The sequence below is a fragment of the Arabidopsis lyrata genome (assembly GCF_000004255.2).
Source record: "Arabidopsis lyrata subsp. lyrata unplaced genomic scaffold ARALYscaffold_6, whole genome shotgun sequence".
Classification (NCBI taxonomy): domain Eukaryota; kingdom Viridiplantae; phylum Streptophyta; class Magnoliopsida; order Brassicales; family Brassicaceae; genus Arabidopsis; species Arabidopsis lyrata.
Window position 1 is genome coordinate 4,089,170 of NW_003302550.1, and position 22,438 is coordinate 4,111,607.

The 22,438-nt window shown below is 35.0% G+C and overlaps 4 protein-coding genes across 12 annotated transcripts; 2 read left to right on the forward strand and 2 right to left on the reverse strand.

Annotated features, from left to right (window-relative positions):
* The first annotated feature begins 1,548 nt into the window (after positions 1 to 1,548).
* On the forward strand, positions 1,549 to 3,451 carry LOC9309516 (ras-related protein RABH1e). The gene is made up of 6 exons (XM_002871366.2): positions 1,549 to 1,936; positions 2,143 to 2,213; positions 2,419 to 2,507; positions 2,718 to 2,829; positions 2,906 to 2,996; positions 3,095 to 3,451. Exons 1-6 carry the CDS (start codon positions 1,820 to 1,822, stop codon positions 3,236 to 3,238), a joined length of 624 nt encoding a protein of 207 aa, XP_002871412.1. The 5' UTR covers positions 1,549 to 1,819; the 3' UTR covers positions 3,239 to 3,451.
* Positions 3,442 to 6,780, reverse strand: LOC9307483 (cyclin-dependent kinase C-1). Its single transcript, XM_021023450.1, has 12 exons — positions 6,572 to 6,780; positions 6,306 to 6,387; positions 6,078 to 6,168; positions 5,945 to 5,974; positions 5,734 to 5,843; positions 5,569 to 5,641; positions 5,375 to 5,495; positions 5,123 to 5,240; positions 4,618 to 4,757; positions 4,477 to 4,534; positions 4,254 to 4,324; positions 3,442 to 4,149 (listed from the first exon to the last, which is right to left on the reverse strand). The coding sequence occupies exons 1-12, from the start codon at positions 6,682 to 6,684 to the stop codon at positions 3,639 to 3,641; spliced, it is 1,518 nt and encodes a 505-aa protein (XP_020879109.1). The 5' UTR covers positions 6,685 to 6,780; the 3' UTR covers positions 3,442 to 3,638.
* Positions 6,781 to 7,982: 1,202 nt separating this feature from the next.
* Positions 7,983 to 16,981, forward strand: LOC9309517 (transcription factor MYB102). 8 transcript variants are annotated; one of them, XM_021023451.1, is made up of 9 exons: positions 7,983 to 8,604; positions 9,617 to 10,529; positions 11,144 to 11,253; positions 11,992 to 12,081; positions 12,368 to 13,755; positions 15,070 to 15,248; positions 15,338 to 15,670; positions 15,745 to 15,874; positions 15,978 to 16,981. In XM_021023451.1, exons 7-9 carry the CDS (start codon positions 15,538 to 15,540, stop codon positions 16,726 to 16,728), a joined length of 1,014 nt encoding a protein of 337 aa, XP_020879110.1. In that variant the 5' UTR covers positions 7,983 to 8,604; positions 9,617 to 10,529; positions 11,144 to 11,253; positions 11,992 to 12,081; positions 12,368 to 13,755; positions 15,070 to 15,248; positions 15,338 to 15,537; the 3' UTR covers positions 16,729 to 16,981. The 8 variants fall into 8 exon arrangements, with proteins under 8 accessions (XP_020879110.1, XP_020879111.1, XP_020879114.1 ...); XM_021023452.1 differs by lacking the exon at positions 7,983 to 8,604 and adding an exon at positions 8,942 to 9,040; XM_021023455.1 differs by lacking the exons at positions 7,983 to 8,604; positions 9,617 to 10,529; positions 11,144 to 11,253 and having other exon boundaries at positions 11,993 to 12,081; positions 12,368 to 12,465; positions 13,299 to 13,454; positions 13,568 to 13,755.
* A 1,083-nt stretch (positions 16,982 to 18,064) lies between these two features.
* On the reverse strand, positions 18,065 to 21,624 carry LOC9307485 (probable LRR receptor-like serine/threonine-protein kinase At5g10290). Of its 2 annotated transcripts, none has more exons than XM_021023449.1 (11): positions 21,373 to 21,624; positions 20,903 to 21,021; positions 20,613 to 20,745; positions 20,453 to 20,524; positions 20,227 to 20,370; positions 20,045 to 20,116; positions 19,893 to 19,958; positions 19,743 to 19,813; positions 19,493 to 19,633; positions 18,631 to 19,367; positions 18,065 to 18,546 (listed from the first exon to the last, which is right to left on the reverse strand). In XM_021023449.1, exons 2-11 carry the CDS (start codon positions 20,991 to 20,993, stop codon positions 18,232 to 18,234), a joined length of 1,842 nt encoding a protein of 613 aa, XP_020879108.1. In that variant the 5' UTR covers positions 20,994 to 21,021; positions 21,373 to 21,624; the 3' UTR covers positions 18,065 to 18,231. The 2 variants fall into 2 exon arrangements, with proteins under 2 accessions (XP_020879108.1, XP_002873449.1); XM_002873403.2 differs by having other exon boundaries at positions 21,245 to 21,593.
* Between the last annotated feature and the right edge of the window lie 814 nt (positions 21,625 to 22,438).

A 22,438-nucleotide genomic window follows, 5' to 3' on the forward strand; every position in this document is an offset into this window, starting at 1 on the left:
AAACATGATAATATAGTATAGATTATCTTATTGATTTTTCATTGTTCTCTAGTAGTTTAAAGGGAGATTGACAAAAATAGCACTAAAATAAGTTTTTCTTCCAAAAATAGCACTACATTTGAAAAGTTCCACAAATAGCACTATAAACTTTAATTAATTATTAAATATGAATAATTAGTTTAATTAAAATAAATAAATAAATAAATTTGAAAATTTCCCGCCAAAATTTATTTTTCTGGCCAAAAATTTCCGCAAAGTAAAAATATTTTCCCGCCAAAATTTTTTTTTCACCGTTTCCCCGCGAAAAAAAAATTCCGTCAAAATTTTCCTGCCAAAAAAATCCACGAAATTTAGGAAAGATTCTTTGAATTTCAGGAAATAATTCCTTAAATGATTGCACAAAATTCAGGAAAGATTCAACGAAATTCAGGAAGGATTCCACGTAATTCATTCGTGAAACCCTTCATAAATTACGTGAAACCCTTCCTAAATTTCGTGGATCCTTCCTGAATTTCTTGGATTTTTTTTTTTGCGGGAAAAGTCGGACGAAATTTTTTTTGGCGGGAATATTTTGACGACATCTTTTTTTTCCGGGAGCGGGAAATTTTGTCGGAAATTTTTTTTGGCGGGAAAATTTTGACAGGATTTGTTTTTGGCGCGAAAATATAAAGATGAATTTGTGATTTTTTTGTATTTATTTAAAAAATAAAAAAATAAAGTGCTATTTTTGTCCATTAAACTTTTGAGTGATTTTTTTGTCCCAAAAACTTGATTTAGGGCTATTTGAGACAATTTTTCTAGTTTAAATCCTTAATATGATTAGGATGATTAACAATTTTTTTTGGTTTGATATTTTAAATATTATTTTAGCATAAGTATGAGTTATTTTTGTAAAAATTTGGAAAATTATATTTAAGTATCTAAAATTTATTAAAATTATCTATAGATATCTGAACATAAATATGTCTCTTGTCTATTCTGGTAATGATTTTATGTGTATGAATTATTCATATATCGTATTTGTATGATCTACAGTGGCGGACCCATTCACATGAGAGGGGTGTCACTTGACCCTGGTAAAATAAATATATATGTCGTTTTGCACTAAAATTCTAAAAGAATCAGCAGCAAAGTCGGCAATTCCTTGCTCAATGACACCCCCAAATCTTGTGTTCGATTCCCCAATATGACTTATTTGCTTAATTTTTTTCTTTTTGATCCAGGTAAAAATCATTTCTGGGTCCGCCACTGATGATCTAACTTATTTTAAAATATAAATTTGATGTGTAATTTTTAATAGCCAAAAATATTTTAATTCGAGTTGTGAATCGCTATAATCTAAATTTTTATCTGAAATGAAGATACTATGTATGTGTTGATATTGGAAAAACTGTTGAATCTGGCTGAATTTAGTTTTATGCAAATGGTAACTGCGAAATTGCTGAATCTGGCTGAATATTTTTTTCATGTTACCATTTACTCTCGAGTCTCCATCATATATGTGATGATAGTAGTTGGTGAATGTGAATTGTTGGAGTCTTAATTTTCTTCTTTTAAAAGTAAAGGTGCCTTAAACTTCAATTTGCTAAATTGGGCAATTAATTTCTCTTAAGTAATTAATCAAATGTAAACTAATTTTTAACAGTTTTTTTTTTTTTTTTTTGTTTGGTTGTTGTTTATTTTCATGGTTGGCGGTTACAATGGTGAAGCCATAAAAACGCGTCAAACTCAAACCTGACCTGAGAAACCGCAAAAGTCGTCAGATCTGCTACCTCAAATTATACGGTGAAGAAAGAACATCATTTCAAATCGGAAAAAAATGGCGAGTGTGTCACCTTTAGCCAAGTACAAGCTCGTGTTCCTTGGAGATCAATCCGTTGGCAAGACCAGCATCATCACTCGTTTCATGTACGACAAATTCGATACCACTTATCAGGTTTGATTATCACATCCCCTGGATCTGTGATCTACAGCTTTATTTGATAAATTCTCTGTGAGATCCACAATCCTTTTGCTGTAATGTGTGGATCAGATTCAAGGATTTGGTTACATTCCTTGAAATTTTAAGGAATTGCTTTTGCCAGGCATTGTGTTAATTGGATCAATTTCTGATATAAATTTTGTTGTGGGAGAATATTGCAGGCAACAATTGGAATTGATTTTTTGTCAAAAACAATGTACCTTGAGGATAGGACTGTTCGTCTGCAACTATGGTAATTCATCACCTCTTTGACCTAAAGATTTGACCTTAATTCAATATGTATTTAGATGAGGATGATCTTTGTTGTTTGGTATAATGGTTGAATGATCTTCAAAGTAGCTAATAATGTACTTATTCGTCCATGGAAATTCTCAGCATTGTGCATCAAACCATGTTACTTTGCGGTCATTAAGCTTCAAGTTTATATTATAATGCAGGGATACTGCAGGACAGGAGAGATTTCGAAGTCTAATACCAAGTTATATCCGAGATTCTTCTGTTGCTGTTATTGTCTATGATGTTGCAAGTAAGTCTTTTCTGATAAATTTTTCAGCTTTACTATTAAAGTTTCCTCTTTTGTGTACAATCTACACAGGATCAATAGTACCTTCTTTATATGTATTATCCTTCTTTGAGGAATCATAGATGGACAAAATGTCCTACTACAATGTCTCACAGATTTTGCAAGGATGCTGTGTAAAGTCTCATCTTTTTGTTTTGTTGCTTTAATGTATAGATAGGCAGTCATTCTTGAACACCTCCAAGTGGATTGAGGATGTTCGTACAGAGAGAGGTAGCGATGTCATTATTGTTCTGGTTGGTAACAAAACAGATCTCGTTGACAAAAGGTAAGAAACATTTGAAGAATGAGACATGGAAGCTTTTTTTTCATTTAGCTATCAACTTGAGATTTCCATTTGACAGGCAAGTGTCGATTGAGGAAGGTGATAACAAAGCTCGTGATTATGGAGTCATATTCATAGAGACCAGTGCAAAAGCAGGATTTAACATCAAGGTGAGAGATGCAACTATATCCTCATGACTTGTTTAAGATCTTGAGATTTCTTGGAATAACGCTTGGCTTTCTTGTTCTGGTGTTTTGGACACTTGCAGCCACTATTCCGAAAGATTGCAGCAGCATTACCAGGAATGGAAACACTTTCTTCAACGAAACAAGAAGATATGGTTGATGTGAACCTTAAGACTTCGACCAATTCGTCTCAAGGGGAGCAACAGCGAGGTGGTTGTTCGTGTTAATCAATTTTATATATATACGTTTGACAGCAACAGAATAGGAAGATTTTAAAACAAAAGATTCATAATTTGATGGAACAAATAAATCCTGGTATGAGGAAAGGAGATTACACTTTGAGACTCTAGTTTTCTTTGGAGAGGTTTTGTTTTCAATATAGAGTTGTGTAATAATGACGTGTGAAAGCTTATGAAGAAGAATGGCGATGTTTTGCTCTGTTCTCATTGCTCATTTCTTTTACATCACACACTGTCAATCTCCATCTTGACAATACAAGATAATGTTTGGATAATGAAATAAGACATGGAAAAAGAAAGAGATACAATTTCTCATATTAATCTATTGTTACGAGTATCACATTAAATGTAAGAGTAAGATATCAGATCAACAAATCATTAGAGCTCTTTACTGTTGCCATCCGTATTGCTGGTTTCTCGGGTTCTGCCCTCTTCCAGAGCTACCAGAGCCACCATATTGACCACCCTGTGTATAGTTAGGTGGTCCAACACCGTACCCGCCACCACTAGGCCCTCTAGGACCAGCCACATAAGGAGCTCCCCGTCCTTGTGGAGGATAGGATCCACTGCTGTAACCTCCTCGACTTTGATTATAACCCCCGCTCTGGTTTCCGCTAGGAGGGTAGCGGTTTGGACCAGGTGGACCACGCGGCTTCCCATAGAAGTGGTGGCTGGGTCCAGCAGGTACTTGTGGTGGTGCGTTGTTAGTGGGATGGTTGGGACCGGCAGGCCAATGTGGAGCAGCATGAGACTGTCCACCATGTTGTAGTGGGGGTAAGCGAGAGTGCTGCTGTGGTGGATGCTGCACTTTCTGTCTTTTTGCTGCTTCCTCGTTTTGGCGCTGCTGTTGCCGCTTTTTCTTTGTCTGGAACTCATGTGATGATTCATATGTGGGCAGACTGTTAAAATGAAACAGTCTAATAAGTTTGATGATGATGATGATGATGATGATGCACCAGATGAGCTTCATGAATTTGTCAGAGATATCAAAATATACAAATACCTCTTTGGGTCACATGGCAGCGGATCAGTCCAAAAGTACTCGGCATCAAGAGCATCCTTTGCCGATATTCTCTAGACAGGGGGAAAAAAAAAAAAAAGAACTTAAATGTCTAAATGGTGCTAACAATGTCCTGACTTGAAGAGGTATGCTTCATCCAAGAAACAGTAAAAGACAGGTTTTTAGAAGATAGTTCGCCGGGAATAAGATTAAAGGTCTCTGACACCTGTGATGGATCAAGCACCAACATTTTCTCCAGTAATTCAAGAGCATGCCGATCAAAGCTGTACAGAAGAGAAAGTAAAGCCAAATGAAATCTTCTGATCAAAGTAAAGCGGAGCTATATATATTGGTTTACTTTACTTACTGTCTGAAGAACTCTCTTACACGCCTCTTCAAGGGCCGTGCAGGCTTGAAATTGTTGTACCAAGGCATCTTGGAAACCCCAGGCCAAATGTTTTCATCAGGTGATCCACAAAGCTCAAATATCTTGTTCAATTGTTCTTGCTGAAACAATGTAGGAGAAGGCACATATTTTTTTGAGATTATCAATAACATGTATACATAACTACGTCTATACCATTCAGGCATTATGATAAAGCTATTGAAACCCCAGATAAAGCCTCCTACAATTTTTTTGTATGCATGATATAAGGCAAAGAATCTAACAGCCTCCCACAGTCACAAAATAAAAGTGACGATATATCTAATTCTAGTGAATCCCTTAGGTTTCCTAATTCCTACTCCAGTGATATCACAATGCAACCAGGAGACCAGGTAGATTCTTATACTATTAGTGGCATGAAAGCACACTGTCCTAACATCTGAAATGTTCAAAAGAACTTAGCTCTCGGCAAAGATGAAACTCTGACCTCATTTTTCCCAGGCAAAATTGGTTTTGCATGTAAAAGTTCGGCAAATATGCAACCAACTGACCACATGTCAATTGCTGGGCCATATTTTGTTGCCCCGAGTAGTAATTCAGGGGGCCTGCCGCAATACGTCAGACGTGTAAGTCAGCAAAGTAGCAATAACCAATACATTAGCAAAAACCATAATGCCAAGATATCAAGACTATCTCTGTATCAATTATGTAAACTGTCAATCACGATTTGTAGGCTTACCTATACCACAATGTGATGACACGATTTGTAAGATTCCCAGAATGATCATGAGAAAACGACCGTGCAAGCCCAAAATCTGCCAGCTTTAAATTTCCCTCATTGTCAATAAGGAGATTTGAGCCTGGACCAAGATCTAAGTTAATAGGCAAGTAAAAGTGGTAGGCAAACATCAACAGTGCATTTGGGAGAATCACCTTTGATATCACGGTGAAGAACTTGATTCACATGACAATAGTGAAGCCCGGTGAGCAATTGCTTCATGTAACACTTTTAAATGGATTTGAGTGTTAGAATAACGTTGAACAAAAAGTATGCAAAATGCTAATAGCATTAACAAGCTATCTATAGCCGTGCAATACCTTAATTTGAGGAACAGTAAATCTCAGTCCAGGACGATCAGCGAGTCCAGTCAAATCATGATCCATGTACTCAAAAACCATGTAGATGCCACCCTTGTATTTGTTATTATCTACAATTCCACGTAGGTAAAAAGCCACAACCTTTAGGTAAGAATAAATCCTCAATTTAGCAGAAACTAAGACAAGAGTTGAAATCACTTTTTTCACTAACCTGGCTTTCCTTGATCATCCCTGTCTCGACCTTTTAAGAGACAGAAACAGAACCATTCCATGAACCACAAAAAGTTTAGACCTCTTTAAATAGAAATTGCTAAACTTAATTCAGTGTAATTCCTTATACAAACCTGGTGAAGTCACAATCTCTTTCAGCTGAATGACATTTTCATGATGGAGCTTCTTCAGAATCTTTATCTCCCTGATAGCTGTTATAGGAAACTGCATCATACCAATTATGACAACGGGTTACAAATTCCTATTGGATACAGAAACTTGCATCTGTTCTAAACATAGTGAGCATCATAAAAACTTATAGTCGATGATATAAAGAGAAAAAAATGCACATACATACATACCCCTTCTCTTTCATTGTCCATACGAATCTTTTTGAGAGCCACAATTTCACCAGTTTTGATTTCTTTAGCCATGTAAACTTGACTGCAACAGCAAACAACAACAATCAAATATCCTAAAAGCACAACATGAGCATTGTAAAAGCCTAACCCCACAATCAAAAATCGCTTCAAAGGCCAACAATTTATCAATGCCCGAGTAAAAATAAACCCTTTTGAATACCCAAAAACTGAAATTGAATTCAAGGGGAAGAAATTGAGAAGTAGACCCGTAAGTGCCTTCACCGATTTGTTCGAGCTTCTCAAAACAATCAACGCTGCGAGATCCCCAGATCGGAGGAGGTTCCTCGAGGTTTAGCTGCCCGAAAGCTGCCAACGCCATCTTCGTTCCCGGGACTGCTCCAACTGTCGAACTCCGATGATCAAATTTCGTCTTTCTCGATCGCTTTCCTTTTCTCCGTAGGTTTCCCAACTTTCTTATGTTTAGCGTTTCGGTTTAAATCTATGAATTGTTCGGTTTGAACCGGTTTAACCGTGAACAGGCGGTTGGTGTAATAATAAATCAGTGGTCTTCTCCGTTTTAAGAAATTAGTAAAAGATATCGGGAAAGTCCAGGGTCCACCGAAACCAAGCATGGATGTGGACAGTTAAATCCGTTAAAATGTAAACAAATTAATTTTAAAACTGAAAAAAGTATCAAACACCATTGTTTATGGACTTGTTTTCAAATATACCACAAAATTAACTTTTTCAAAATTAATTATTAAAATACAAACTCCATTCTAATAATTGGACTTATGATTCCATGTTAATTTTCTTTCTTATATAATTTATCATCACAAAAGACTTGTTAACAATAATATTGTGTAACATGCCAATACCAAGCACACACAGACACACACGAAAAAATAAAAAAATTCTTTACAAAAACATTACAATTTTGTTCTATGAAGTATTTACCTATGACATCTGATTTCAAAAACATTCATACAATTGATTAATAGTATTTGTTTTTCAAAGCTTAGACTAAAAAAAAAAAACTAGTGGACATCGAACGTCCTTCATTTAATATGTTCCGAGATAAAATTTACTTTTCATAAATAAAATTAGAGGTGAATTTGAGAAAATCCCAAAAGTAGCGGGAAAATTAAGAAAATCACTTAGGTTTTCCAGTGGGTTCACCGTCTGTGACAAGAGGTGCGATAGGAACAGTGTTAGCGTGCTTATCACGCCATTTAACCGTGTACACAAACCATTCTGGTTCAAAGGAAGAACGAGGATATTCGAATCTCGACCGAAGAAACCCTAGATCTCGATTTCTTTACCAAGTGGAAGATAAGATTTACTATCTTCCGACTCATCGTAAAACCCTAACATCGGTGATCGGTCCCAACTCATCACCCGATTCAATTTGGGATTCCTCCTAACATCAGTGAACGACGGTAATTTCGGAAGTCTTTTTTTTTGGTGGGTGAGTATATATATATATGTCTGATCAGCTAGGTCGAATTTGGGTTTTGTGATTTTTAGGAATATGTTTCTTATGGTCATTCTCTTTAATCAAAACCCTATACATAAAGCTTTCCTTATGTTTCATATCATTTTTATCTCTTCAGATTTCTTGACCGTACTAGAACCGGCCAGGCTAGGCTTTTTGTTGGTTAGAGTTCGACTTGGGTGATGGGATAGATAGAGAAGTCTCCTTAAACATATATGTGCTATGTTTTGTTTAAGTTTGTTGGTCCAAAATGCCATGAAAGATAGGCCTTTTAATTTCTTCTTAGTTTTATCAACTTACTATATAGGGATGACTCATGGAAGTTTGAAAATGAATCAATGATTTAAAAATCTTAAAGAGTATAAACAATGTTCTCATCCAATCCACTTTCTATAGAAGAGATTTTTACTTGTAGATTTGGTTCATATTCCACAATGGGGTTGAGATATGATCCTACTTACTGATATTCTGTCTGATGGTGTAGTTTTCAAGCTAACCAAAACATTCCTCTTCCAAGCTACTTTCTTGTGTGGGATGACTACGTAGTGGAGTTGTTCTACCACTCCTACTATTCTAGTAATTTCAGTGATATTTTATTCTTGAGTTTCTTAATTCAAGGGAGTGGTCAGCCATTTGTGACTTATATGTCCAACACGTATAACTATCCCACTTTCTGGTCCATAAATGATGCTTAACAAGTCATATTTAAGTCTACATTGGCAATGAGAAGCCTCTGTTACCATGTTCCAGTTTCAAGCCATAGGGGTTTTCTATCGAAGGACAGCAAACCAGAGTCCAATACAGGTATATCTCATCTCTTTTAGTTAGCCAGCAAATCTGCAGGAAGCTAAGTTGTAATCGTCTGATGTCTTCTTCTTGTTGTTGTTGAGTGCTGCTTGTTAATATGTGTTGATTCACATGTTTGCTTGGTCATGTACAAAGAGAGTTTTGCAGATTTTTTTATTATACTAGTTGTTAGAATAACTAGACAGTTGAAATAGCAATGATCTATATAGTCCATGATGATTTTACCTAATATAATCTATCTGAGGGTTAAGTCAAAGGTATTCTGAAAGATCTATCTGCCCACAATATTATATTCGGGAAATCGTCAAAATTATAGACTTTTATGCAAAGTTTATTTGGTTGTCTTCTTTTTTTTTTTTTTTCTGTAAGAATTATCTTAAGTTGGGGATTTTGCATCTGCAATCGTTGTGTTGTTCACATCCATCTATCCACGGTTTGCATACAGATTCTAATCATGCATCTCAAATTGGAGCATCATAAATTCATTTGTTTAGTGTTGTTTTTATTGATTTATGGTTGAAATTCTTAATTTGTGTTTTTCCATGTCTCTGAAAAAGATAGGGACAATTTTGAAGCTCTAAAGAATAGGTTAGTGTTTACTTAATGTTAAGTGCTATACTAATCTAGAATAAATACAAAAGGCTTAGGACAAAGAGCAGATCTAAAGGTGACTTATAAGGTTTGTTCCTGGATAGCTTTATTTTCTTTATTGGAACTCAATTTAAAGACCTGACTTACCAACCCCAACCATGTGTTTTATAGTTTCGCACAGCTTTTTATGATGCTTTTGTCAAGATTATTCTATTATGTATCCTGTTCTTTACGTATATGTTCATGCAGAGATCTTCGTACTTTTTTGAGTAGTCAGGCCATGTGGCTTACTTTTTCATGCAAAAAGCTTCCCCAGTCTTTTGTCTTTAAACTCTTACACTTTCGTGAAAAGATAAATCACTTTAGCCTGTTTGCTTTAGCTACTACCTTCTTAAAAGCAACAATGTTATTTTTACAGGGTCTTTCAGATTTTCTCTTTGTCTTCTGCTTGATGCTCTGGTGAGCGAAACGATGAACTCGAAGAAAATGGCAGAGTGATGTGGCAACTCTCTTAGGTTCTGAGGTTTGTAGATGCTTCTTCTCATTTCTTTGTCTAATCTATAAGCTAGTTTACTTCATTCAGTACAATCTTTAACGAAGCAAAATGTGGTTGCTCCAAGCACTATACAAACTTATACTGTGGTAAGTATCTCAAAATTTTATGGTCTTATCACTGGTTTTGAGCTATGTTGATTGGTGATTTTAAAGGGACTGTCTTGGGAAGGTCATATTTTCAAGCACATAATTCATGAAAAAGTTGACAGAAATCTACCTTTCCACCTTTATCACATGACTGGTAAAAGTTAACAAACTTTATTCAGCTGTGCCTTTTTTGTCCCCCATTTGTCAAAGTGAAAGCTGGACTTTTTATACTTGTTTAGGATTTATTTACTGAAATAATCTCGTTTCTTTGGTTTATAGTAAATAATCTCGTTTGTTTGGTTTATACTTTGCACTAACTTTGTCTACTTTTTCCTCGTAAAGCTCAAATTTCAAAAGGTAGTTTATATGTTCAAGAAGATATGTTCGAGTTGTCTAGATGTTAGTGCAGATTTGTGAAATTAATAAAGATTTACATTCATTATTTTTAATCATAATAATCGCCTATCTTTCTTAGTATGTGCTGAAGGTGGACCATTGATGAAAACTCCTATAAAAAGCTTTTAGTGAGAAGGCACCACTAACTTGGTAAACTCAATTAAAACCGAGTTGATAAAGCCACACTACTAATCCTTTTTGTTCAGTTCTAAACACTCTTTGTTTTTAGTGTACCACTTTGCAATAGATGTAGATGCATGACAGATGATGCTTATATACTATGATGATGAATGGTTGGTTTATTTCCCATTAATAAAATTTTCTTTCTTCCAATTTGATGATTAAGGTATATATGTATATAAATTAAATACCAAGAAAACATATCGCTGCCTTGTTCTATGATGCCTAATTAACCTTTTTAAAACTAATTTCGTATTTGATGAATGACAGCTACTAGTTCTTCCCTTTGAGCTCATGTGTTTTGTATATGGTGATTTCAGTTTGGGCTTTGTTAGATTGGGTCTAACCAAATTTAGGTTAAACAATCCTAAATGTGCAACATGCTATATAGTATCTTTCTCGTTTAATATTTGCAGTGACCTCAACTGTGATGATGCATGATATATATGTATATAATATATATACCAAGAAAACATATCCCTGCTTGTTCTATGATGCCTAATTAACCTTTTTAAAACTAATTTCGTATTTGATGAATGACAGCTACTAGTTCTTCCCTTTGAGCTCATGTGTTTTGTATATGGTGATTTCAGTTTGGGCTTTGTTAGATTGGGTCTAACCAAATTTAGGTTAAATAATCCTAAATGCAACATGCTATAGTATCTTTCTCTTTTAATATTTGCAGTGACCTCAAGATTAACTGTTTGAATGTTTTTCTTTTTTGCAGGAAGTATCATACAATGAAATATTATATGAATACCTTAAAAGGGTTGTGGAGATACATACAACTTGAACAGGGATGGAAAGAGATGTAATCCTTTTAATTTGACATTCCTGGTAAAACATTCTTCTTGAACTTCATAGTATATTTTCTAAGGTGGTGCTATTCTTGAAAATTTAGAGAAATTTATCAACAATGATCATCATGAAATCATATGTTCTTTTCATTTTCGTCTATGTTCTGAATTTGGTAGATATTTTGCGATGGTTTAAATCCTGCATTCCCATTGCTTCATCTAGACTTTGTTGGACAAACACTTCTGGTTACATGCACCTTTAATTATAAACACGTAACTAAGTACGAGCTAGATTACCTATTGTCCTTGAGCAACTTGGTTTGTAGGAAATACGCATTATATACACATTCCTCTATAGTTTTTCTTCTTTTTGCGTTTAGTGAGAGTTTATTCGTGTTATAATTCCTCTTCATCTGTTTTCCTTGTTGCTTATGGCCATATATTTTACTAAATGATAGATGCTATTATTGTATCCAAACTTCAAAGTGATATAATTGTATAGAGCTCTTGGATGTCGGCATATTATTCCATTGTTAGCATCCATATATGTCTTTCACTGTCTTGAGCTGTAAAACGATGTCCACGACAAAAGAAGTTCAGCCACCTAAAATGACATTTAGTGGTTGATAGTTAACAAAAATACCGCTTAAGACCACACGATTTAGGTCATATAATATATGACTGACTTTATAAATTAATGGTAGACATTCTTATTCTCTTTTAAATATATTTGTCATGTTCTCGAGGTTTCTTGTGACGATGCTTTTTTCTCTAGCAGATGTTCCAGCAATGTTGGGCGTAACCGTTGAGAAAAGTATGTGCTAATTTACTATTCTAAATGAAGAGTAAGCAAGAAGATTTTGAACCGGTGATTTCTTGTTAATTTCTCTTCCTAGATTTGAATAATATATTGAGTTTCAAAAGATTAATGCCTTTTAGACCATTATCATATAAAACTAATCCTTTGCTATACGTAACCACCATTAATTTGATTACTAGAGATAAAATAGAAACTCATTTATGTATTCCAATAAGGTTGCCACCATGTGAACAGTTGAAAAAGAGGGTGGTGAAGATTATAGGTTTATATACGTGTGCATACGTGTGTGATGAGTTACACGTGTGTCTAATATTTGTTCTTCTTCGTTTTACAGTCACCACTTTCGTCACTCATTGGAATTTCATTCAGGAACCTAACGGATGCTGATGATATTCGAATCACGAGTACGTATCTTGGTTTCGTCTTACTTCTGTAAGTATCAAGAGTTTATAGCATTACTGCAGATAAATCCTACACAAACTTATTTTGTGTTTTAACTTCCTTCTATCGATTTTGTGGAATTTAAAAAGTTGGTTGAAAAATGCTCAGTATAGTATCTGCATAAGTTGATTATAAGTATATACTTGCAGATGATCTCGACTCATGCTTTTCACATTTACATACAAAAGCTATAAAGTGTTAAATATTTTGATTCGTTGCATAGAAAGTCCGAGCTTTTAGACGTGTTAGTTTGAAACTAAGGAGAAGAAGCAATTCAGTTGTTTATCTGACATTCACAACCAAGTTGTTGTTGTTGTTTTTTTTTTTTAATTAGAGGAAAAGAACGGTTTAAGTGACATCACATATTTCATAATTAATACTTTTGTAAAAACCTATACTGCTTTCCTTAATTCTTTAATATTTTCTTCACCTGCTCCACTCTGGGAGGAACCCTAATTCAACAAGCAATTCGAATCTCTCTTTCCCTAGCTACTAATTGAACTTTTGTAAGAATTATATTTCGTCTCTTAACCCCTTTTTAAATTCGTAGGCTTAAATGTTACCTAGGTATGATGGTACTTGTAGGCTTAAATATGATGCAATGAAACCATACATATGAAAATCTAGATGCTTCCATGGAGTTTCAATGTATAATGAAATTAAGATAATGACTTTCATTATGTCTTCTGTTATGGCTTTATAATCTCTACATGAAAATGTTGCATGCTGGTTTATAATACTTCGGAAAGTTGTTTTTTTTTTGGTTCTCTAGGCAATGTTGCGTTTGTCAAGCCTCACGTGTATTCGTATGTTTATACTTGCAGGGAAGGTGAAAATGAGTTAAAATGACAAATAAGTTAAATAGTGGTCAAATCTATACAAAAGCTGTTCAGAGTATCACATTTCATTTTCACCAACAGTTACTGAATTAATACACTAAAATATCTTCTAGAAACTGACAGATTTGATGCCCTCATTTGGTAAAACATCTTCTTGTTTGATTTTTCTCTATTTCTTAATTAGATTTTGTTTCTTGATATTATGTCGTTCAATTTGAATTTTGTGCACGGAACCTGTGATCTTCATTATATAGAAGACACAGAAGAAAAAGACAAGAGCTCAAGATATGCCATTGGGTGCAATACTAAGGCTGAGGGAGAAAGTCTTATAGGTTTTAAAGATGGTGGAGATTTAGATCATTTTCTGCACCCACCTCTCCCCTAACCAGCTCCTCCCTAGTGGTCAAAATCTGTCATATCAAGCCTGTCACCATCATCAATAGTAAGTACTTCTTCTGTTTATACCAAAACTTGCCCCTGAATTACCTTGACATTCTTATTTGTGATCTGTCCATTGCTATTGCTGTCTGAAATTTCATTGAATGCGCTTAGGAAATAAATAAGGATAATGTGAAAAATATAAAAATGGTTCCTCACCCGTTAGAACATATGTATTACCACAAAATGATACAAATCATAAGCTGATAAGTTTTCTTGTAACTATATAGTATTCTTTTCTGTAATTTATAATCAATTAATTTTTTCATTTGGTATCTTTTCTTCCTATATACAAATCTTTTCTTCCTGTAAGTTTTACCTAAAACTTTGCCATATAAGGACTTAATCATATGATGTGTCAAACAAGAAATCACACTGTCATAACAAACCCACTCTGCATCTTATTCTTTTACACTATTGGGCCACTCTACATCTTTTACTTGCTTTAATAATCTCTCAGGATTTCTTTTTCATAGTCTTGGAACATTCTCATTTTCAGAGACAAGCCCTTAGGGTTCATTGCCTTCCATTTTGTTTGGCTGATTGATCATAGCTATAATCGGTATTAAACTATAGCTAATACTCCCTCTGTTCCTCAAAGTTTGATGATTTAGTGTTTTATGTTTGTTCCACAAAGATTGATTTTCTAGTTTTTTAATTTATTTTTTATTAAGTTTTTTTAACAAATCGTAGATTTCAAGACGTAATGATTACAAATAATTAACTGTTTTAGATTATTATTGGTTCATAGATTATTAAAAAAATTTAATAAAAATAAAAAATTATCAAATGATTAAATCATAATTGTTTCTTAATATATGTGTAAACTCTAAAACATCAAACTTTTGAGGAAAAGAAGGATTATGAAATATTAAATGCATAAATTAATAGGCCATGGAAATGAATGATGCGAGGAAAACCTAATTTTGCGTGCCTGAGGAGATGTCTCTTCTTTGGCCACCCTCTTGTTGCCATGTGTTGTTGGCGCTGACTTCTATATTTCGAATCCTTTCTCTTTTTATTTGTCATTCCAATGATTAAAAAAATACAACCTAAAAGTTTAGCCCTCTTGTCAAATTCCCTTTATTGCCCTTCTCCTTCATCATGACCTACTCGGAGAAGATCTTTTATGGATTTCATAAGAAAGATGATGAAACCCTTCTTGCTTTTATTTGATCTGTGTTTTTCTTTTTTGTTTTTTTTTTGTGTGGGGGAATGTTTATCAGCAGAAGCATTCAATAACCTAGACTAGAGTTTTGGACCGTGAAGAGACCAAGCAATAACTATGTGTTGTTATTCTGATCCTTTACAAATGCAGGGGTTTGGTACTAGGGCATAGTGATGGCTACTTATGAACTGCTTCCCAATTAAAGACAAAAGTAAGATCGATTGGTATGTATGTGTTTGTCCATTGGAGACGGCTGTTCCCGAGATGATACTGATCGTTGCTTTAAGACAAGAGGAAGAATTTACATTGAATGATATTTTTTCACACTGGTAAGGGAATGCGTATGTGAGAGTATAAAAGAAAATGATTAGAAAAATGGAATTGAAAGGTGAAAGTGACATGATGGTTGTTTTGGTAGGCGAATAGGAAAGAGGCACGTGGTGAATGGACATGAAGAGAAAAGGATGCTAGGTTTAATATAAATTGGAATAAGAAGCAGTTAGTGGTTGTGAAGGAAGGAGGCAAGTAACCAAATCTCAGAGACAATTATAACAGTATAGAGAAGGAAGGAAGAAAAAGAAACCATTGTTGATTTAGATACAGAGAAGATCATCTAACATGGGAAGATCTCCTATCCGTGATGACTCTGGTCTCAAGAAAGGTCCTTGGACTCCTGATGAAGATGAGAAACTTGTCAACTATGTCCAAAAACATGGTCATAGTAGCTGGAGAGCCCTTCCCAAACTCGCTGGTACTGCTTTCTGTTTTGTTTCTTTCTTAAAAGCTTGATGAGTCTAAGCTTCTCATGCGATTCTCTCTCTACAGGTCTTAACAGGTGTGGGAAGAGTTGCAGGCTAAGATGGACTAACTACTTGAGACCTGACATCAAGCGAGGGAGATTCTCTCCGGACGAGGAACAGACTATCTTGAACCTTCATTCAGTTCTTGGAAACAAGTAATTAATTGATCTTGTGATTGTTTTGATTTTTTTAGTCAACGGTTTTGTTTGTGTACCAGATTATCTTATACTTCTTGCTTATGAATGATGATGTTATAAGGTGGTCAACGATTGCAAATCAGTTACCAGGGAGAACAGACAACGAGATCAAGAATTTCTGGAACACCCATTTGAAGAAAAAGCTGATTCAGATGGGTTTTGACCCAATGACTCATCGTCCAAGAACCGATATCTTCTCTGGCTTATCTCAGCTCATGTCTTTGTCTTCTAACCTGAGAGGCTTTGTTGATCTGCAGCAACAGTTTCCGATTGATCAAGAACACACTATACTCAAACTCCAAACCGAGATGGCCAAACTTCAATTGTTTCAATACCTTCTTCAACCATCTTCCATGAATAGCATTAACCCTAATAACTTTGACACCCTCAGTCTCCTTAACTCTATTGCCTCCTTCAAAGAGACCAGTACTAATACCACCAGCAACAATCTCGACCTCGGTTTCCTCGGTTCATATCTTCAGGACTTCAACAGCTTACCTTCCCTGAAAACCCTAAATTCCAACATGGAACCATCATCTGTTTTACCCCAGAATCTTGATGACAATCACTTCAAATTCTTCACTCAAAGAGAAAACCTACCGGTGTCTCCAATCTGGCTCTCGGATCCCTCCAGCGCAACTCAGAGTCATATACCTTCTGCTGTGAATGATGATCTGATTTTAAACCAATACGGTATTGAAGATGTCAATAGCAATATCACATCTTCAAGCGGTCAAGAATCAGCAGCTTCAGCTTCAGCTGCATGGCCTGAGCATCTATTGGATGATTCTATATTTTCGGACATTCCTTAGCCCTTCTTTTGTCTTAATTTTCAGGTCTGTTTTGGAGGAACTCAAATCGAATTTACTCTTGGAATTGTGCTTGTTGGAGAATTTTATTTGCATATCTATATATATTGTAGAGGCGTCATATATTCGTACTCATGTTGTAGAATGTACAGTACAGAGATTTCATAACTCATATGCATGTTGTTGTCAATGTTCTCTAGCATATGTCTGTACCCGTCGCAGAGTTTATATATATAAGATTTTTGTGAAATGGAAATCACTTGTAGTTGTATGGTATTTATTAATTAGGGTTTATGATAATTATTATTTGGATCTTTTGTTTTACTCTTGGCCTGGTGATAAGTGATAACATTCGAATCATATAGACAAACTGTTATTATGTGAATGAAAACACTCAGAAACTCAAGCAAATTGTGTATCTTCACTTTCTGCTTAAGTAATAATTAAGCAGAAAATCAAACAAACTGAAGTTAGCGTAGCTTAAATATGTTACATATGAAGACCAGTAGACCACATACATATTTAGTATCGAGCTGTCGAAACTTAAAGACAACACATTTTAGAGCTTTAGATGTTGTGTTGTTTGATAATCATAGATAAAGTTTAAATGTTGATTTGATTGCAAGGATCAAATAATGGAAGAAATGAAACAGCATGTGATCCGCTGGCTAACGATAATATAAAAAGGCCAAGTAGAGATTTAATAATAATTAAAAGACAAGGCCCTATAAGTATGTGATGTCAGATAAAGTTATCTCTAATTAGGTTTTAAAGAAAAATCACTCATTGAGTCTTTTTCTTGTTTTTTTGTTATAACTTTGAGTTGACTCATTAGTCATTACTTGAGGCTTGCCTTCTTAGGCAAAAAGATGTTGTGCGATTAGGGAATTATACTCCATCCGTATCTAAATGATAATGATGTATAGATTTTTTTTGTCAATGGATAATGTATAGTATTATTATCCATATTGAATCTTTAATATTTTTGGATATTTTCGATCATGCACATAAAATTTTGAAAATACATAGGTGTTGTATCAAACTAAATATAGAGATGATTAAAATATGTTAATTTTTTATTCTTCTATTTAAAAATGAAAATAGCAAATTTTTTAATATATAAATATTAATTTTCATGTCAGAATACAGAAATCTCTAGTTTGTGAATATTGTTTTTCAAATATCATAAACAGAGTTGGCAACAAAAAAAAAAAATAGAACAACTTAAGATAGAAACAGATTCCAAAAGACCCATAATAGGCCCATATAAAATACAACTTTTGTAATAGGCCCGACAATATAAGACGACAAAAACAGGTTTCTTGCAGTCAACGAAAAAAGTCAACAAAAACATCAAGGTTCTTTTCATTCACAGAATTCATACAAGTCAAAGTTACATCGTGAAACAAAACAAGAATTACGCCTGATTTTACTTCTTCATTCACCGAAGAACAAAAAAAGTGAAGTTGGCAACTTTACAGTAAAATCAAGATTTGATGTTTTTGGTCATCTTCCACCTGATAATTCAATAGCATCTTGGTTATGCATAGAATCTTCACCCCAATCAAATCTTCTCTGCAACCGTTCGAACTCATGACGTCTCGTGACTTCCACGTTTTGCCACTCTTCCCATCTCTCCGCAAGCCCTTCTCCTTCTAACATCCTTACAACTTCCGACATCACTGGTCGGTCTTCCGGTGAACCTTGTGTACAAAGCAAAGCCACTTGTATCATCATCTCTACTTCTTCTTTTATATACTCTCCATCCAAATTCTTATCTACAATTGCTCCCAATCTCTTCTCTCTTTCCAATTTCTTTACCTGTCCACAACAAAAAGACAAAAGATTATGGTAAGTAAAGCTTGAGAGAAGCTATTTGATGTGGGATTATTCGATTATACATACGTGGTCAAGTAACAAGACATCATCTTCTTCTTCCAAACGCGAAAAGTCTATCGCGCGTTGTCCTGTAACGAGCTCAAGAAGCATAATTCCATACCCGAAAACATCGGTTCTCTCTGATGATTTCCCTGTTGATAGATATTCTGGTGCAATGTGACCCATTGTTCCTCGAACTTGAGTTGTCACATTAGTCCTTCTAACATCTACTAACTTGGCTAAACCGAAATCACCAACCACTGCTTCAAAATCTTCATCTAGTAACACGTTTGCTGCTTTCACATCGCGATGTATGATCTTCGGATTGCAATGTTCATGAAGATACTCAAAACCACGCGCTGCTCCTAAGGCAATCCGTTTCCTCGTCTCCCAATCCAGAACCGGGTCGCCCGCTTTAATCTCTCTGAGTCGATGTGCAAGACTTAGATTCTGCATGAAGGGATAAACCAAAAGGCGTTCTGTTTGAGTGGTGCAGAAACCGATAAGACGCAGTAGATTCCTATGAACAGCTACACTTATCATCTCAACTTCCCTCTGGAAAGCAGCATCTCCACCAGGACTTTCGAAATCCGTCAATCTCTTCACAGCAACTTTGGTGTTATCTGGAAGCACTCCTTTGTAAACTTTCCCAAAGCCTCCTTGACCTAGTACATTCTTTTCGCTGAAGTTATCTGTAGCCAATTGAAGCTCTCTCCATGCAAATCTTTTCAACTGCCCAAATGCAATTCTCCTGTCCACTTCACCTGAAAAAAATAGTAAAGTTTGAATATTGTAGACTCTTTATTCCACAAATGTGCATATCAATACATCATAACATACCGGAAAATGAATTACGAAAGAAATATTTCCCTGTGGGTATATTACATACCTGCAACATCCACGAATACATCACGTCTATATCCTTTATGCCTATCCTTGCAGAACAGAAACAACAAGATTCCAAAGAGAATAACTGTAACTCCGGCAACAACTCCAGCAATAATGCCAGTTTTTGGCTTGCTTGAATCACCTATCACCATAGATTAGATGTTTTCAGCAGAACTAAATTCTTTCATACTTTTGAATCAGTTGAAAATAAAGAAAATGCGGTCAGAGCAATCACAAATTAATGTAGTTACCTGAATGGGCGACCGCGGATACACAAGGGTGAGGCTGACCACCGCCACAAGTCAAGTTGTTTGCCGTGAAACTGTAGTCGATTAAAACCAGATCAGACTACTGCTAAAGAAATGAAAATTTCAGATGTAACAAAAAGTAGTCAAACATACTTGTATTTTGGAATCTCAAACAGGCTTTGAGGAATCTGACCACTGAGACTATTGGAATCAAGCAGCCTGTAAACATAGTTTCCAACAATGGGAATAAGACAAGAATGCTTCCAAAAAGACGGTAAGAATATACACGAAGAACAGTAACTTACAGATTTAACAGGTTTGGTAAACCCGTGAGTGACTGCGGGATAGTCCCATTAAGTTTGTTCCTACTCAAGGTCCTATTTAGCCAATACACAAGTGAATAAAGACATGAGTGATCCTTTTCTATGTCTTAAATGTATTAAAACATGTGCAAGATGTAAAAGCATTGTGAGGCAGAACTACTTACAAGAACTGAAGCTTCTTGAGATTACCAATAGTGGATGGTATACGACCAGTTAGCTGATTGTCCTCCAAATCCAAACTGGTCAAGCTAGTCAGGTTTCCAAAGTCTTCTGGTATTTCACCCGTAATTCCATTTCCCTTTAGAGTACTATATACAAACTCGAAATGCTCATAACAAAATATGCTCTAGAATTTCAGACAAAAGGAGAGGTTCAATCTAAGGCACTTACAGAGTCTTGAGATTTTCTAGGATTCCTATTCTTGAAGACAAGGTTCCCGAGAAGTTCATGTCTGACAATGTACTGCAATCACAATGGCCATGAATATAAATCTTTTCCCACACTCGCTTGGAAACAACATTTACTAATTCAGAGTTGTCATTAAACTTACAGAGAAGTGACAAAGTTTTTGTCATCACAAATAACTTGGGACCAAGTGCAAGGATTAACTTGGTTCTGATTCCAGTCACTTAGCTGATTAGGCAATGCACGTAACGAGATCCTCAAGGCAAATAGTGCATCTCCTGAAATGGAAAAGCAAAGAATCTTTGAGTTAAATCTCTGTAATTTTTAGGGGAGAGATACTAAATTTTCAACCTGAACAAGCTCAGAAATAACCAAAAACAAAACTAGGAAATGAGAGCAAAAAAAAAGCAGTTGATAAGTAAGAAAAGGCATCACCTTGAGCATCTGGAGACACAAATGAGCATAAAGAGGCAAAAACCAACACAGTAAAAGCCATAGCCATCTTCTGCAAGCTGAACTTTCTCATCTCATCTCATTAATTGAGCTTGTTCCATCTACAAGTCCCATTTAATAACATTAGCACAAAATCTTTTTCTTACTTTTTAGTGGATCTGACACATTATAGAGAAAAATTAATGGAGAAATTATTATCTTCAACTATGAATCAGAAACTTTCTAAAATTCAACCAAAATTAGCTGAAAATTAAGACTTTGCGGTATGGTATAGAGGAATTAGGGATAAGGATAAAGGCCACTATTGAAAGGTTGAGACTTTACATAGAAACTGATGCTTAAACACGAACATGCTCAATTCCCCAGAAAAATTTGTCAAACTTCTTCATAAGAAATCCAAATCTCAAAAACAGAGATTTAGGCAACGGCAAAAAAAAGAAAGAACCTCGTACCGAAGAAGAAAATCCCAAAAAAAAGGAAACAATTATCGCTGCTCGGAAGATTCAGTCCGGAGAGTAGAACCAAAGAGAACAAAACAGAAAAGAGAAAGTGAAAAGCTTTTGTCTCTTTGATTTTATTCTGTTAGTGGTACACTTTGCGATGCGTTTTGGCAAATCGCAATTATCACTCTCGCTAATGGCCTTTGAATGAGAAAAGTCCGATGTTGGTCCACGAACTGCTTTTTCTCCGTGCAACTTGTAATTATTAAATAGTTTGTTAACTTTGATAATGATGTTTGGAGTGTCATTATAGTATAAACTATTGTATCTGCTATTTAATTACGCGGATTTATTTAGCTAATGTGAATACTCCCTCCGTTTCATAAAGAGTGTCGTTTTAAGGTTTTATTTGTGTTTCACAAGGAGTGTCGTTTTAGGTTTTCAATGCAAAATTTAATGATTTTTTATGTTTTATGACTATTAGTATTCTGCAGATTGTTTTACTATTGGGCAGATTATGTTTAGGTATATAGTTAATGATGTTTTTGTTTGGAAAAAACAAAAAATTTAATGTTTTCTTAATCTGTGTGCAAAACTCTAAAATAACACTCTTTGTGAAACAGAGGGAATATACATGAGTATGTAATTTGTAGGTACATCAATTATGTATTTGTAACATGGAATACAACAATTAGGAAGATTATATACTAGACTAACGACTCAATTTCTTGTTTGAACAAACGCTTTGATTATTAAACTAACAATCAACGTAAAATCTGAAAGTTCTTTTCATCTAACGATGAATCTTACCGCATCGTTTAGAATCGAAACAAAAGGGATTCCAAGATTTGTGTCAAAGTTTGCAAGTATCATCTAAGAACAAGGTTTTATGCAAAAGGGATAATCCCGAAATAAACCAACAAAAAAGAAGAAGATAATGCCACAAGTCCAATTTTCGTTCATGTTCATTCAAAAACTGCTGAAATAGCCAACCTAAAAAGGAATCGAATCTCTCCCTGTACAAAAGGAAAAGTTAAAATTAGTACCAAAGGGCAAAAACGAAAAAGTTCAAATGAGT

Bases quoted from the DNA above. Each gene is read 5' to 3' on its own strand.
- LOC9309516 (XM_002871366.2), top strand. From the start codon at position 1,820: ATGGCGAGTGTGTCACCTTTAGCCAAGTACAAGCTCGTGTTCCTTGGA. The intron at 2,508-2,717 runs GTAAGTCTTTTC...TTTAATGTATAG, and splicing joins TATTGTCTATGATGTTGCAA to ATAGGCAGTCATTCTTGAAC. The intron at 2,830-2,905 runs GTAAGAAACATT...TCCATTTGACAG, and splicing joins ACAGATCTCGTTGACAAAAG to GCAAGTGTCGATTGAGGAAG.
- LOC9307483 (XM_021023450.1), bottom strand. From the start codon at position 6,684: ATGGCGTTGGCAGCTTTCGGGCAGCTAAACCTCGAGGAACCTCCTCCG. The intron at 5,844-5,944 runs GTTAGTGAAAAA...GTGGAATTGTAG, and splicing joins GGATGATCAAGGAAAGCCAG to ATAATAACAAATACAAGGGT. The intron at 4,535-4,617 runs GTAAGTAAAGTA...TCTTCTGTACAG, and splicing joins GTAAGAGAGTTCTTCAGACA to CTTTGATCGGCATGCTCTTG.
- LOC9309517 (XM_021023451.1), top strand. From the start codon at position 15,538: ATGGGAAGATCTCCTATCCGTGATGACTCTGGTCTCAAGAAAGGTCCT. The intron at 15,671-15,744 runs GTACTGCTTTCT...CTCTCTCTACAG, and splicing joins AGCCCTTCCCAAACTCGCTG to GTCTTAACAGGTGTGGGAAG. The intron at 15,875-15,977 runs GTAATTAATTGA...TGATGTTATAAG, and splicing joins CATTCAGTTCTTGGAAACAA to GTGGTCAACGATTGCAAATC.
- LOC9307485 (XM_021023449.1), bottom strand. From the start codon at position 20,993: ATGAGAAAGTTCAGCTTGCAGAAGATGGCTATGGCTTTTACTGTGTTG. The intron at 19,634-19,742 runs GTAACTACATTA...CTATGGTGATAG, and splicing joins ATCCGCGGTCGCCCATTCAG to GTGATTCAAGCAAGCCAAAA. The intron at 18,547-18,630 runs GTATGTATAATC...TGTTGTGGACAG, and splicing joins ATGTCTTGTTACTTGACCAC to GTAAAGAAATTGGAAAGAGA.